General features: G+C 36.4%; 1 protein-coding gene across 1 annotated transcript; it reads left to right on the forward strand.

The window, feature by feature from the left end:
• The first annotated feature begins 1,582 nt into the window (after nucleotides 1-1,582).
• On the forward strand, nucleotides 1,583-16,824 carry LOC138707273 (uncharacterized). The gene is made up of 3 exons (XM_069836596.1): nucleotides 1,583-1,728; nucleotides 14,325-14,367; nucleotides 16,404-16,824. The coding sequence occupies exons 1-3, from the start codon at nucleotides 1,684-1,686 to the stop codon at nucleotides 16,745-16,747; spliced, it is 432 nt and encodes a 143-aa protein (XP_069692697.1). The 5' UTR covers nucleotides 1,583-1,683; the 3' UTR covers nucleotides 16,748-16,824.
• The last annotated feature ends 440 nt before the right edge of the window (nucleotides 16,825-17,264 follow it).

A 17,264-nucleotide genomic window follows, 5' to 3' on the forward strand; every position in this document is an offset into this window, starting at 1 on the left:
TTGCCGCCCTCACATAAGCCCGCCATTGGTCCCTATCTTGAGCAAGATTAATCCAGTCTCTATCATCATATCCCACCTCCCTCAAATCCATTTTAATATTATCCTCCCATCTACGTCTCGGCCTCCCCAAAGGTTTTTTTTTCCCTCCGACCTCCCAACTAACACTCTGTATGCATTTCTGGATTCGCCCATACTTGCTACATGCCCTGCCCATCTCAAACGTCTGGATTTAATGTTCCTAATTATGTCAGGTGAAGAATACAATGCGTGCAGTTCTGTGTTGAGCAACTTTCTCCATTCTCCTGTAACTTCATCCCTCTTAGCCCCAAATATTTTCCTAAGCACCTTATTCTCAAACACCCTCATTTTTGACAATGTTGAGTTTCTGGTGGTATAAGGTTGTACGTCAAAGAAGTGACAATTTGTTCTATTTTCTGTAAAAATCATACAAATGTGATATACAACTTTCTTTGAGGGAGGTCTTCATTTTTATAACTCTTATAAATATGTCAATTCTTTTTATTTATCCCAAGTCACAATGGAAGTGTTGAGAGAATATTTTGCCTAATATCTTCTCTATGTATGTATGTATGTATGTATGTATGTATGTATGTATGTATGTATGTATGTATGTATGTATGTATGTATGTATGTATGTATGTATGTATGTATGTATGTATGTATGCATGCATGCATGTATGTATGTATGTATGTATGTATGTATGTATGTATGTGTGTATGTATGTATGCATGCATGCATGCATGCATGTATGTATGTATGTATGTATGTATGTATGTATGTATGTATTTACACTGCAAGTGGGCAAGCACCCCGTGGCAGTGGTATACACAATTTAAACAATAGGGGAGAGTCGGGTAGTATCGGACATCGGGTAATATCGGACAGTGAGTTTCTTTCATCTACCACACGATGACAGTACCTGATTGACATGGTTACGTTTCGGCGATGTCGCATATAGAAACGTAACCATGTCATTCAGGTAGGGCCTACTACCATATGGTGGTAGATGAAAGAAACGCACTGTCTGATACTACCCGATGTCCGATACTACCCGACTCTCCCCTACACAATAAAATGATAAGCAATACACAATAAAATTTACACAATATGGACAAAAGAATGAAATCGCATGCTAACGAATGCAGTCAGAGGTATCATCATGGTGAAATATAATTTCAAAAACATGTCCTGTGAACAGTCCCATAGTTATTTGTTACAAGATATAAGTTTGTCTCCTCGGGCTCTTGTGCACATAGTGGGCTCCACCGATAAGTAGGTTACAGATGTAATACTGATTCATCAGCTAGTGAGAGCACTAAGGTGAGCCTTTGTTTTTATCTTTAATTTTGTTTATATAAATTTTAAAAAGTCCTCCTTTTTCAGCAATGTCCTCTTATTTTAGATTCCAGGTCCTCCTATAGAATTTCTTCTCGTGGTAACCCTAATTCTGTTGCTACACGGTACTGGGCAGAAGGAAGGAATCGTGGCGCTCGTCTGTTATACGACTTTACCTCCATGCAGTTGAGGCCAGCTACGCATTACTATTAAATAGCATAATTAATTATTGCTTCCACGCTATCACTCGAGGAAGCGAGAGAGAGTGGCGCCACACTCAGTTCCTCTGCAGTATTCGACCCGCATTCAGTGCCCACTGCGTCGCCATGATCCTGCCTTTCCTCTGCCTGGTCGTGCTCATGCCCATTCAGGTAATAATATAATATTCATTTCATAGCTTAGCTATCGTTGCCCTTGACATAGGCTAGTATATCTTTTTCATCATCATCATCATCATCATCATCATCATCATCATCATCATCATCATCAGCATCAGCATCATCAGTCCCTCCCCTATACCAAAATGGGACTTTATGTATGTCGGTATGAGGGAGTGAAGGTTAAACATGAAGACAGGAAAATTATTATTGTTATGAAATATGCATTCAAATTATGTATGTATTTATTCACACTGCAATGGGTAAGTAATTACACTCAATAATGACAATAATAAACTTATTAATTAAAAATACGATTAATAATAATACTAATAATTAATACTAACAATAATTTATAATAATAATAATAATAATAATAATAATAACAGGGAATATCCTAAATTAAATGAAGCACGATCACTTAAAATAACATTTAAAATAAATCTAATTTGTATCTTAAACCTAAGTTCGAACTAAAACCCACGAGTACGATATGTTCATATCTGCACAAGTACCTTTCAACATTACACTCATTTCGCTGTCGACTGCACTGGAACTACGACACATTTCACTTATTCTATCCTGATTTCACTAACACTTCAAAAACATTTCACTGTTCAAATACTTTGCACTGCCACTATAAACTATAAAGCTTCCCTGACAGGAACACATTTCACTTACACAACACAATTCACTGACACAACATACTTCACTGGCAACATAATTCTTCACTGATACAACACTTCAATAACAAAATATCATTTACACCCTTTAAATACTGTGTATAATTACCGTCTATTAGTAAAGTCCTTAAGCCTATTTTTAAATACATTTTTGGTTGTTGGTAAAGCCTGCAGATAAAGCATTCCAGTCCCTGACACTACGATTGAGAGAAGAAAACTTTCCAGTGTCCGTCCTCGGTCTTCTTTCCCTCAATTTATATGAGTGGTCGTTCCTTGAAGAGTAATTTGGTGGCTGCAACCTATTTTTTATTTCTCTCCAGGCAGGCTCACCTCTGTATGTTTTGAACAGTGCGCATAATCGAATTCGCATTCTCCTGTCCGTGAGTGTGTCCCATTTTATGGACGGAGTTACGCAATAGGAGACTAACCGACAAAAATCTGTTTTCGAGATATTGACCATTGAAGTAAATCTGGTTATTTATTAATCATTTTACACAAGAAGTATTATAACACTCATACTATTACAAAAAAAAAACACAAATAATAAAAAATGCTAACCAATTTTTAATAACAGACCAGCAGTTGATTTAATATTGCAAAGTAAATAAATAAATGAATTTTATGCAATAAAAGAATTTTTCTTATAAATGTCAGCAGTGCAGATATCGCATTCTTGTTTTCTTCTAAGATAAATAATCAAGTCAACAACAGATTTCTGCAAATATCTACTTTTTTATTCTTAAAATTGTCGCTTGGTCTATTATTGCATAACTCCGTCCATTTAATACTCATTGTAATGTACCAGTATTCACTTTCGCGTTATAATTCTATAAAGGGCATTTTGTAAGTCATAAATTTCAACTATTTGAATGATTAAAATCATAGTGATTGCAATGCACTACCTATAAAAGATTATTTTAATAAATAATAATAGCAATGACTAAAATCCATTTTATACAATCTCATAGTAGGCCTATACGAAGCACAGTTGGGGTGAATTTTACAGGAGAGCGTGTTGAAGGTTTAGAGTCCAATGCTATTAGCTGCGGTATCATAATTTCTTTGACGTATACTTACGTCATTTCTTGAGTAATTTTTATAATATTTTAATAGTGGCTTCCCCATATGTGTAAGAAATGAACTCGCACAAGAAAACATTTTGGACTATCTCATTCTCACCCCTTCAACTGATCTTCCGTGTCCGTCCTTGTCATGCGCTTCTTTTGTTATCTCTGAACCGATACCGTGCTGACCACACGGGCAGCTAAGCCCGCAATGTGTGCCTATCAAGTGTTAGTAAAAAAATACATGAATCGTGAATTGCAGAAATCTCACAAGACACAATTTTCAAGTAAATTCAGTTTTTCATGTGGTTGTAATATTCATACATTGTCATTGAAAAATCCACAGTAACTTTTGTAGCGGACAGGATCGCAGTTGAAGTTTTTCTTTGGGTTCTCCCGTTTCCCCATTTGAGGCATCTACATCATTCCGTCAACATTTCTCCATTTCGCCATCATTGCCGAAAGCCAGCTGGAGACGCACGAAGAAGGCTGACTAGGGACGAGCGAGATGGCTTGCTCGAAACCTGGGTAAGCAGCAAACCTTAGTGTAGTCAGCCGGTGTGGGTTTGAGAATGCGCCTAGATTGAGGATTAGCGCAACAGATCGGAAAAGGTCGCAGTGCTGGGTCATAATGTCCCCCTCCCGAAAATTCCATTTCATTCCATTAAATATTCATACATAGACCTTTCAAATTCCACCCACGCATCCAGTGCTCAGTGCACTACATTTCAGTTTACAGTGAATTGCAAGCACTCTACAAATTCAGTGCACGTGGAATTGTTTAATAACTAGAAAAATGTTCAGTGTGGTTTTCTTTGTTCTTTTATATCATTAAATAAATTTTAAGAATTAAAAATGCTTTTCACATGATTTTGCTTTTTTGTAGGTATATTTGTGTACTTTTTCGAATTTCTCGGGTTAAATATATTCTTTTCATTCTTCTGAATTTCAAAGTAAGTCATAATAATGTCCAATCAACATGGCTGTTATTTATGTAATATATCGTATATATTTTAATCAAATTTCTAAACTCATGATTAACTCAAAAAATTTAAGCGATGGAAATATTTTGGAAACACATTTGAAATTAGCTCGAAGATTTCACATGAAAATCCGCCGTTAACAGACAAACGTTTGTCACTCTGCAAGGAGAATATTATCCTCCAAGCAAAAACACTCGTTTCTTTAACTCGCTGTAAATCGGAAACCAGTAAAAATTTTGAGTTGCGATAATTTTAAAAGCATTTCCATTTATTCTCTACATTTCCCTCGCTTTCGCCTCCATCTAAAGTGGAAAACAGAAACAAGTTTGCCGCTGACCAACTTTTGAAGGTGTAAATGTCTATTTTGAACAGATCATTTCGAAGTTAGTAATTTTTTCCGACTTAAAAAAATCGATTTTGAACCCTTTTATCTGTTTTCCTTAGACACTAACCTATCAATCATAAAAATTACAGCGCCATTGACTATAATAGGCCTACAAACTGTGACATGAAATGTTTTAATGGAGAGGGAAATATTGTTTCTTGTATGCAGTGTTATGGAAAACCATCACGGAAGAGAAAAGGAAAAGAAATCCTGGAACAAATTCCTAAAAAACTATAAAAATTGAGGATATAATGATGATAAATCATTTGTTATGTGAGAACTAGAAACGAAGCCTTCAATATGGCATTTACGTGTGTGCGATACTTAAGACTGAAACGATATGTTTCCTCCTTTCAGTGTATTTTTCTTTGCATCCAAAGCAACAGCAGTAGTTCGCCATCACTGTGGCTGTAACCAGTAAGCTGTATAGTAACTTATCTTACTTTGAACACATTTCACTAGTGAACCACAAGCAAGAGCCCACGTAGGGGAGATGGAGGCAGGTCGGCTACAGAGGCACGTTGGCACACAAGTTTTATTTCGATGTTTATGTGATGGATTGCAGCACCACGCAGACAATATGATCCCCGCTTTATAAATCATGCTCCACGGAAGCGTCAGACTTTTGTGGCAAGCGGCAAAAGAAGGAAGCCATAAAGTTGTTTTTGCAGCAAGATAAGTAAATTTTCACCATCTCGTGATTATTTTTACAAGGTACATATGTAATATTATGTGAACTTTAAATACATCGTTGGAAAGTGCAATCAATTGGCTCTGTTTCGTGTTAATTTCATTTCGATTATTCATTACTCTAATTCGTAATTTTAACACAAATCAAATATCTACACGAGAGGCAAGTTGGCACAGTTGTTAGGGGGCAGATTGGCACGGTGTTTAACCTACCCCGCTGTGTTACTTTAAATGAAATCCAACCCTGAAATTTTGTTGTGTATTTTTGAAACACTCTGTGTAAGTGATGGCTCGGGCAGCACAATGTTAAGGCATATGTTTGTCAGAAATGAAATAGTGGTACAGAAAATGAAGCAGTCTTATGTTAAACCTCGTGTTTTAGTAGGTTATTTTACGACGCTTTATCAACATCTTAGGTTATTTAGCGTCTGAATGAGATGAAGGTGATAGCCTAATGCCGGTGAAATGAGTCCGGGGTCCAACACCGAAAGCTACCCAGCATTTGCTCATATTGGGTTGAGGGAAAACCCCGACAAAAACCTCAACCAGGTAACTTGCCCTTACCGGGAATCGAACTAAACCTCGTGTTACAATGATTTTATTCCAGTACCATAATTGGCAGTACTACATTGAAATCTTGTTCAGTTACTAGCATGGTTCCATATGGATTTTTGAGCAGTAATACAGCTCCGTCGAAATGTGTTCGATGTTATTAATTTAAAGCTGCACCGAGTCCCTCAAATAAAGCCAACAATATAGTCCTATAATACATTGTGGCCTATTAAAAATAACACACGAAATTAATTAATAATGCTTGATAGAATTTTATGTTTCCTTTGTTTGGGATATCAATTGTTCATTTTGTCAGGCCTTATCACTTATTGATAACGACCCATTGTGCTTGATTCTGAAACGCAATGAAGGAAAAATAGCTTTTTTTCTTTGGGATTTCTCCCAGTTGCTTGTGTGTGCGGTTTTGAATATAATTTCTCCATTTGGTGTGTATTTTAATTGACAGACATCAGTCACAGTGGGACCTCCAAATTCTTTCCCAGGCCTCTGTGACTGAAGATTTGAGGTTAGCTTTGTATAATTTTCGAAAAAGTTAAAGTCATCTACACTGATATCACACTGCTTTGGTCTTGCTAGCAATGTAATGAGTAGAGAGCGCATCCGGGGTTTGTAAATGCAAGGTTGAGCAGCATTTAAGGCAGTGCAGTGTACTGTCCCCATACAGCCAGAACCATAACTAAACTTGCCAATACAGCGATGTATGGGAAGTAGATGGGTTTTTGGTACCGAACTCTAATTTTCGGTCCACACCTGTGGAGTAACGGTCAGCGCGTCTGGCCGCGAAACCAGGTGGCCCGGGTTCGATTCCCGGTCGGGGCAAGTTACCTGGTTGAGGTTTATTCCGGGGTTTTTCCTCAACCCAATATGAACAAATGCTGGGTAACTTTCGGTGCTGGATCCCGGACTCATTTCACCGGCATTATCAACTTCATCTCATTCAGACGCTAAATAACCTAAGATGTTGATAAAGCGTCGTAAAATAACCTACTAAAATAAAATAAAAAATCTAATTTTCGCCCTCGGAGTCACATAAAAGGTTTTTCACCGACAACTAGAAAATGGTATCGCACACATGAAATCGTCTACATTTTAAATTCTGCAGTTAAGGAGACTTTCAGCCTAAGCCCGCATCTGAATCCCTTAACGCTCACTTAAGGTAGGGTTAAACATTTTCTTCTTTCAATTAATGGAAGCGCCGCACACCACCACAACTCTGAAAGCAACTCAGAGCATCAAATTGACGAGAGATAACGTTCGGGGCTCGAGTGCGGACAGAGGTTGGACAGATTTCACTTGCTTAACTTGTCATTTCACTCAGGTCTATCATTCGAACAATTTCATTTAATTTAGTTAACATTTTTTAAATTTGTTTTTAAATTACGGTTTATTTAACGACTCTCGCAAATGCAGAGTTTATATCAGCGTCGCCGGTGTACCGGAATTTTGTCCCGCAGGAATTCTTTTACATGCCAGTAAATCTACTGACATGAGCCTGTCGCATTTAAGCACACTTCAATACCATCGACCTGGGCTGGGATCGAACTCGCAATCTCGAGCACAGAAGACCAGCGCTATACCGACTACGCTATTCAGGCCGAAAATGTATTTAATATAGTCTATGTCTATGACATAATAGTGTGAGAGGCAAGGTGAAAGTAGGCTTCTTATCACATCCGATCGTCTTCTGGGAAGCCTAATGATGAACTATATTAATGAATGAATTCATTCACTCATTATTTATTTATTTATTTATGTATTTAAATATCTACTACAGCACAGTTAGGCTCCAATTTTATAGTAGCTAATAGACTATAATTAATTCAGAACATAATAGAACAAACAAGATACAATGAACGAAAATCAATCCAATAAAATAATAATAATAATAATAATAATAATAATAATAATAATAATAATAATAATAATAATAATAATAATAATAATGAGAAAGGAAGTGATAAAATAAAAGTAAAGAAAATAATGAACAATTGCATGAAATAAAAAAGAAATAGAAAGTTAAAAAGGAGAGAACGATATCCCTAAAATTGGAGTACTGCACATTATCCATAGTACACATTTAAATAATAATAAATTATGGTGTAAGTTTATCCGATAGATTTCTCTGATAACTTATCCCAAATATATTTATTAAGGCACTTTTAAATTTGTTACATGAAGAATCAAAATCCAAACTGCATATCATTATATGTGGAATATTCTCCCAAAAGGATTGAAATTTTTAAATAAATTATGTGGAGTTGTAAAAAAAAAAACAGAAATTCTCTCTTTCTTAAATTTGATATTTTCGCATTAAATTTATTTGGCAAAATAATTCACTCTTATTAAATAGTCTAGGGTAAACATTGGTAATTTCGTGATAATTTCATGTAAACTAATTTAAAATGCAAATGTGTAAATATATCCTTATTTCGATTTTTTCATCTAAAATACGATAACTTGCTGTACAAATCTGGAGACATAAAAGATTGGATACATTCTTGAATATGTGCCAAAAACCACTTTTACAACTTAAGCTGAAAGTTTGGTTATTTCGTGATAACCTTGGTAATTTCCTGATATTGCATTGATAATTTCGTGAGATGTAGAAAAATTGTGGAAAAATTCATTAAAGTCAAGTGAAATTCTCATTTATTGTTACAAGACTTCAAACATAGTAATTCTGTATAATATTCAGAGCAAGAAAACATAGAAATACATATCAACACATAATAAGAATGAAATCAAAGTAAAAATTGAAATTGAAAAGGGATCTTCTTTTCCCTGAAAGGGTGAACACTTTTATTACGGACTTTACTATAGCTTATATTACTAGGGTAACTCCAAAAGTAATGCATAACGTTTGTTTAAAAATTATATTTTTATCCTACAGCTTTGCTATTTTCACAGAATGTAGATGCATCCTTAAGGAATAAAATGTCACTTTTCCACATAATCCATGTCCCTTTCAACTGCCTTACATAGCCTAGGAACGAGGGCCTATAGACCAGCACGGTAAAAGTCTGGACCAACACGTCTGAGCCACTCTTTAGCAGCGTGCACAAGGGAGTCACCTTCTAACCTCGTTCCGTGAAGGGATCCTTCAGTTTACCAAAGAGATGGTAATCGCACGGTGCCAGTTCAGGACTGTAAGGCGGATGTTTCAGTGTTGTCTATCCGAATTTTCTGATCTGGTCTGTGGTCTTGTGACTACATATGGCTGTGCGTTGTCGTGGAATAGCAGAGCATCCAGCTTCTCCCGATGTCGTCGAACACGACTCAGTCGAACTTGAAGTTTCTTGAAAGTTGCAACATACCCGTCAGAATTAATGGTGGTTCCGTGTGGCATGATGTCCACAAGCAAGAGTCCTTCTAAATCGAAAAACACAGTAGCCATAACGTTTCCTGCCGAAGGTGTACTTTTGAATTTCTATTTCTTTGGTGAATTTGCATGATGTCACTCCATTGTCTGCCTATGTCTCCAGTCCAAAATGGTGGAGCCATGTTCCATCTTCTGTCACAATTCTTGCAAGTAAGTGATCTAACACTTATCATTGGCACTTAGCATGATAAAAAATCAAACAGAAGCTACACTGAACCCATTGCGTCTTCCTTTTCTTTTTTGTTATCACATCTTGTCTTCAGATTTCTAAAATTCCTATTGTAATACATTTTATAATATTTAAAAAATTGTAACACTTAATGCTCAAGAAAATTTCGCCTCACACAGCTAAGATTTCTATCAGTAAGGCTAAGCCTATATGGCGACTACAGATGTATCTAAAATTCCAAGAACATTTCCTAAAATTTCATGAAGATACAATAAATCTTTGTACCAAATATTATATGCTTACCTTCAGTAATAAGCCTGTAATGTAATTACAAACATCCACAAAATTTGTATGCCTGAGAAGTCGACGCAAACTTGCTTTCTCCAAACATAAAAGCTCACTGAAGCAACTACAATAGTCACACAAAGCTTAGCTGTATGTTTCTGGAAACTGGACAACATATGCAATCCCTTGGCGGAAATTTGGATCTCGTAACACCATTGGTTAATTCACAAAAGAGCAAAGAAAAAGTATCACGAAATAACCACTGCCACGAAATTACCAATGTTTACCCTATACAACGTTTTATAAAGGAACATTTTTTAGCTATTAAACTACGTGTGATGGTAATTTGAATTCAAAAAATGAATTTTTGTATGTAACTTTGTACTGTAAATACGAATAATTAGGCCTATACTGTTTAAAATAAAGAAATGTCAAGATTTTTTTTAAACTGTTTCTATACGATTCACAATAAGCAGATGAAATACTCTAATTTTGAACGAACTAGGCAATTATGTAGGTTCTTTTAAGCAATTATGTAGGTTGTTTTTAAACTCCTATTGTAAACATTGTCAATATCTAAATTTATTTTTTCTCTGTCACTTTTATTTCTCACATTACCCATTCCTGAACCTCCACCTTATCCCTCAAATATAACAAATTACAGATATTAAGATGGAATTTAAGTTCCAATCAGCATTACAATTCCGTAGGCCTACACCACGGCAGTTAGATCTACGTAGCTGCATTGACGCGTGTTAAGCTATTATTCAGTAAGTGTAATGGAAATTGCTGTGGATAATTTTGTGCGATTGAAAATAAATGTTATCTTTAAATGGTCACTTATAAAATTGATTCATTCATTCATAGTGTTCTGCCCAAGGGCAGGTCTTTCACTGCAAACCCAGCTTTCTCCAATCTTTCCTATTTTCTCCCTTCCTCTTCGTCTCCGTATATTATCCATATATTTTTCTTAATGTCGTCTATGATCTGATATCTTCTTCCACCCCGAGCTCTTTCTCCCGTTCACCGTTCCTTCCAGTGCATCTTTCAGTAGGCAGTTTGTTCTCAGCCAATTCCATTTTCTCTTCCTGATCAGTTTCAGAATCATTCTTCACCGACTCTTCCCAAGACAACTTCATTTCTTATTCTGTCTGTTCTTAAATATTGACTTGCTTGTGCTGTATGATCTGTAGGGGAGGATACTTTCACATTACCGTGTGGTCAGTACGATTCGGGCCCACCGCGGGGACTTCACAGGACAAGGGCAATCACTCAGTCCCTTGGAATATAGATGAAATTGCTCCCACGCCGGGAACAGAACCAAGAACCGCTTGGCTGCGAAGATTATAGTTTATCCATAGAGCCATAGCAGCGGACATAATTATAAACACGGAGGAGAAATGCAAAAGTTTACACGTGAACTCATATTACATGTTAAGGGGAGTCTGTACTGCCATCGCATCAATGTAAAGCAGAGTAATAAAAGATAAAGACCGTAATTTCAGCCTGTTACATATAATAATACTTGAAGAATAACCCCTAAAAATTTCAAATGTGTATCTTATGTAAGTCCTGAGAAAAGTGCACCTAAATTAGATGAAATTTACATTGCTGGGCTAGGCAGTGCAGACTCCCCTTTTTCAAGGAGGAAAATGGAATGGCGCAACACGCAGTGAGGCTTCATGCTTCCAATTCGCTCAGAACTTGAAGGTTACAACTTTATTGCTTATTTTAAAAAACAATAGCTTTTCTAATTAATGTCCAATTGTTACAGTTTTATTAGTCACATAACATTCAAGGTTCATTATTTCCTTATCAATCTCTTCCAGCTCTGCAAGACGAAATGTTTTATTCTAGAGCGTTATTCCCCCGTTGTTTAAATACTGATGGTTCTGGGTTACCTGGATAATTAGTTTGCCATCATATTATTCTGGGTTACCTGGATAATTAGTTTGCCATCATATTATATAAGCTTACGACTCTTTGTTAATAGTTTGATATACTGTATATCCTCTTCAGGTTACTAATGACTTCATTATTAAAATTATTGTGCACGTTCTCCAGTACTGTTATAGGTTCCTCAAGAACACTATTGTGCAATGACAAAATTATTATTAATTTTACTGCAAGAAATTTAAATCAATCCATCGCGTCGCTGTGATAATGGATAGTACGTGCGTTTCTTAATCAAGTGGTCCGTGGTTCGTTTTCCGGAGTTGGCGGATATATATCTAGATGTCTGGCCTAGCCATTGGCGTAGCTCAGTCGGTTAAGGGGCTTGCTTGCCGATCCGGAGTTGTGCTCGGCCGTGGGTTCGATTCTCGCTTGGGCTGATTACTCGGTTGGGTTTCTTCCGAGATTTTCCCCACCTGTAAGGCGAATGTCAGGTAATCTTTGGCGAATCCTCGGCCTCATCTCGCCAATACCATCTCGCTATCACTAATCCCATCGACGCTAAATAACCAAGTAGTTGATACAGCGTCATTAAATAACCAACTAAAACGATTGTCTCTTGCATTTTACTTGTCCTGTGACGACTCTGCGCTAGCCTTGCATCGTGCTCACCACACGATCAAGGAGATTCGAACTGTGAAAGATTCTAGTGTTAGTCCAAAGCACCCTACCTCCCATTCCACATTGGATTATAAATCGATAGAAAAGAAGAGGTTAAAGAGTAAGATAAATAGAAAAGGAGGCATTTATGTACATGGGCATTCCTATATAATTACTTCACCCTAAAGAAACTTTCTGTGCACCCGTGATAGAAGGATTTACGTGCCGACTGTGCAAAATTTTATTAAACTTTTTCGTTTGAAATATCTCAAAGAATAATCCCCTGAAATTAATGGCATTACTTACAGTTCACCTGTATACAGAGTGTTTCAAAAATACGGGGCATAATTTCAGGTATGTATTTCCCACATGTAGACAATCAAAATAGTTCATTACAACATGTGTCCGGAAATGCTTCATTTCCTAGTTATGGCCTTCACAACATTGAAATTCACCGGAACGTTTTTCTTTCCGCAGGTCGTTGTCATTACAGAAGATGTTCAAAATGTCCACCTCCTGCTTGAATACGGACCTCACATCGATGTCTAATTGACCTGCGAACACGATCCCAAACTCCAGGAATATTGCGTATGTCCTCAGAACATGCCACAATTCGATTCCGAAGGAATTCCAAATCAGGCACCGGAGACGAATAAACCAATGATTTTAAATGGCCCCACAAGTAGAAATCGAGAGGCTTCAGATCAGGTGAGCGTGGAGGCCAAGCAATTGGGCCACCTCTACCTATCCATCGATCAGGAAACCTTCGATCCAAGTACCGGCGAGCCGTACGACTGAAGTGTGCAGGAGCGCCATCATGCAAGAAATGAATGTGTTGACGATTGATCAGTGGAGTGTCTTCTAAAATATGATGTATGGTGTTTTCCAGGAAGTTTGTGTACGCCTGCCCCGTAAGTCTGTTTACAAGTACATGGAGTCCAACTAATCGATCACCAATGATACCGGCCCACATGTTGAGGGAGAACCGCACCTGGTGATGAGATGGAACAGTTGCACGTGGGTTTTCATACGCCCATACATGCTGATTGTGGAAATTTGTTATGCCATCTCGTGTGAACTGTGCTTCATCTGTAAATAATACTAAGGCAGGAAAGTTCGGATTTACACCACACTACTGCAAGAACCACTGACAGAACCTAACTCGGAACCTGCGGAAAGAAAAACGTTCCGGTGAATTTCAATGTTGTGAAGGCCATAACTCGGAAATGAAGCATTTCCGGACACATGTTGTAATGAACTATTTTGATTGTCTACATGTGGGAAATACATACCTGAAATTATGCCCCGTATTTTTTAAACACTCTGTATATCAGTTAGAACCTCGATCAAATATAAATATTAATAATAATGATAATAGTATTAATTATTATTAGGCATATTATTATTGTTATTATTATTATTATTATTATTATTATTATTATTATTATTATTATTATTATCATCATCATTATCATTATTTATTGTTATTATCCCTCTACTTGTGAGATTGTACTTCAACTCGGCACCAAATAGGCTATGCGGCTTCAAGTTGTGAATTGTGATTGTCAATAAAATTGGTTCGATGTCTTTTTCACCCCGTGCTTTTGTTGAATGGAGTGCAGTTGCTTTCAACTATTAAATCCGAAACTAATTACAGGTCGTCATTCATTCCTATCCTCAAATTTTAAATTATGTGAACTGTCTTTGAGAACACAGTGAAGTAGATTCTGATCATTTGCACGTGGGCTGAAACTTAACTCTTGCGGTAATTTCCCTGATTGAACGCATTTAAATTCACTAGTAATAATATAATTGATCTATTTCAGGGCTTGGAAGCTGCTGTGTCGAGATTGTTGCCTACAGACCAGCGTGAGTGAACGTCAATTGATTTGATACACGTAGCATTAATAATTTAACAAAAATGCCAACATGAGATCACTTTGTACGATGATTTAATTATCCTGAAATGATTATGATGAAAGTTTTTACCAAAATACTATAGAATATGGAAAAAAAATTGTAGCCTTAATTTCATTCTACACATCGTGAATTATGAAAATTCTTGTTCCAGTACCACTAAGAGGAATGGCTTAGAATAGACGCATGAAATTCCATGTTTTCCCTGTCTCTAGTCATAGTTAAAGTATGTTAAAATGTGATTCAAGTCCCTAGAACAGTCTTCGTCCATTGCGAGCCGGCTATGGAACGGAAGGATCCTTGAGAAAAACCGCAACTGCGAATGGAACTGTCACAATGAATTTTTCAATGAAAAGTCCCAGGTCTGACTAGTACTCGAACTCGGACCGCCTGAGTGGCAGGCCGAAGGCAGAGACTGATAAACATATTACTGCTTATATTTACGCCTAATTATACAGTTGTCGTATGCGTTCAAGGAGAACAGGTTGCCTGAATTCCTTCTTCAGGCCTGATAAGAGTTGCTTGCTCGCGCTTTTATTTCCTACTGATAATCGACTTACGTAACTCTGCTCATAGTGGCAAATCTTGATCTATGGCTGAAATTTAAAGTACCGTAGCTTAAATATCTGCCCTATTTTCCCACGAAATATGACTGCTGTGAAACATCACTGTGACGGGGAGTTTTTTTAATTTTTGCTCAAGCGTTATTCTAATAGCATGTGTTTCAAATTATTGTCACAGGAACAAGCTGGGAAGCGAACGGGAACTGAAATGGAAGTTATTGTACCAGGAGAGAATAAAACATTGCTATGTTTTCTTAACTAAAATGTTTCCTTCTTTACCAAGCAAGTCTAGTACTTTTTATTTCTAGAAATATCACAAACTGTTGCTCTTTCAAAAGGTGTTACAGTAAATCTTAATTTAATCTGCCTTTTCAGTAACATAGGTTATAAATTTACAAAAAGCCGATGTCCTGTAATTTGTCTTGAATTATGATTCCGAAGATATAAATAAATACATTTTCTGTGAATCCAAATTAGAAGGTATTCATTTTCCGTCTTGCCCACAAAATACATTTTATATAATCAGAATGTGTCTCACTTCTATTAAAAATCAAATTATGTAAGTCAATACATGTAATATATTTGCCGGAAAATAACATAAAACAACCCCGTCTTCATTATGATATGTTCTTCGGAGTTAAATTCTTTATATCATAATTTTGGCATTCAAATCTTGCCATATTTTCTTAGCACTTCATACAATAGACAGATTTATTATGTTCTATATTCCATTATGCTGTATTGTGTTGTTTTGCATTATATTATATTATATTGTACTATATTATATTATATTATTGTGTTGGTTTGTATTGTATTATACATTTAGTTTTACTTTATTACGTTTTGTTAAATTTTTAGTACAATTAATTTTATACAATTTTAGAAAACATTTTAACTTATTCTTTTTATTTTTGTAAAATACGGTTAAAAATTACATAACACAACGATTTTGGGCAATTATGCGGAATTTAAAAGAACTGAAGTCATTAGTGTAAAAAGATAGTATGACGTAGGATTTTTTGAACTGCTAGCGAATAACAAAATTACTAGGACTTTTGTTTAAATTTATTCAATTTAAACGATTTCTTTACACCTTAAGAAATTTCTATAATTTTGTTTTGAGTTTGAGAGCAGGCAACAAATGTTGATTTTACGTCGCCGAATTTCTAAGGTGGCGTAGAATCCGCATTTACTGTCTGTTTTGGTAAGCTTTTCAATGAATAACGAACGATGTTATACAGAATAGGCCTATGTAGGCCTACAATAAAAAAGGTGGTTACGTAACACAACTGACCATGTTCCTTTGTTACTGTTTAAGAAAGTCAAAGTCTTTGCTGTTATTACATTTTCAACAAAAAAAAATAAAATAAAAAATAAAAAAAACAAACAAACAGTGGCGTTCAAATTGAATTTAAATTTTTACAGACGGTCTGCGCGCAAAGAGGGAATATTACCATCAGCTGGAGCCGCGGACTGCTGCGACTCCTGAGTCTCCTGTAGGAGGCAGAGCTTTGGCCGACTACAGTAAACCATTCACATTATCCTACTCCAAGGAAGACGGACCTAAATTCGGAAGGCGAAACAGTAAAGAAGAGCAGAAATATTACCAGCCCTTCTACTTGAAACCCACTGAAGCAGTAATGTCTAGAGGCAATTTCTTTTACGCCTCCGAAGATGATTTCCCTTACGAGTATGCTTTGCCCGTGGAAGAGAAATACAAGATTGTAAATCCAATATATGTTGAAGTGGGTCCCAAGACGTACGTGTGAATTGTTTGCATGATCATAAGATGTCAGTTTTTGAGAAGTTGAATTTGTTCTAAATAAATATATTAGTATTGCAAAAATGTATTTTTTACACGTTCATTATGCAGACTTTACCATCTGTAGGCCTATTGTACATCAAATATATAATACTTATTTCCACTAAACTGGAGAATTAGCACAGTAGCTTTGAACCGTGACGTTACGTTTACCACCAAATTTAACCTAGGCCTACCCTTTCAAAAAAAAAAAACCCGGCAGTAGTCGCCCATCATCGCTGGATGCCGTTATTCCATTGTAGCAAAATCTTGGTGAAATCCCTTCCGCCTGCTCATCACTTACGGCCCCCAAGTTGTTCTGGAAAAATTCCGAATTGTATGTGAGAAGTGGATCTTCAGCGACATGCTGTCCCAGCAGCTGTATATCGTCGGCCCACAGTCCGAAATCAAAGATCTGTTTTGACATAAAGGCGACTGAATAATTCGTTGATATTTAAACTGTATTTGCCGCTATATTTACGAAC

Source organism: Periplaneta americana, chromosome 10 (assembly GCF_040183065.1).
Source record: "Periplaneta americana isolate PAMFEO1 chromosome 10, P.americana_PAMFEO1_priV1, whole genome shotgun sequence".
NCBI lineage: Eukaryota > Metazoa > Arthropoda > Insecta > Blattodea > Blattidae > Periplaneta > Periplaneta americana.

Coding starts and splice junctions, on each gene's coding strand:
- LOC138707273 (XM_069836596.1), top strand. CDS start 1,684: ATGATCCTGCCTTTCCTCTGCCTGGTCGTGCTCATGCCCATTCAG. Junction 1,729..14,324: donor TCGTGCTCATGCCCATTCAG/GTAATAATATAA, acceptor GATCTATTTCAG/GGCTTGGAAGCTGCTGTGTC. Junction 14,368..16,403: donor ATTGTTGCCTACAGACCAGC/GTGAGTGAACGT, acceptor AAATTTTTACAG/ACGGTCTGCGCGCAAAGAGG.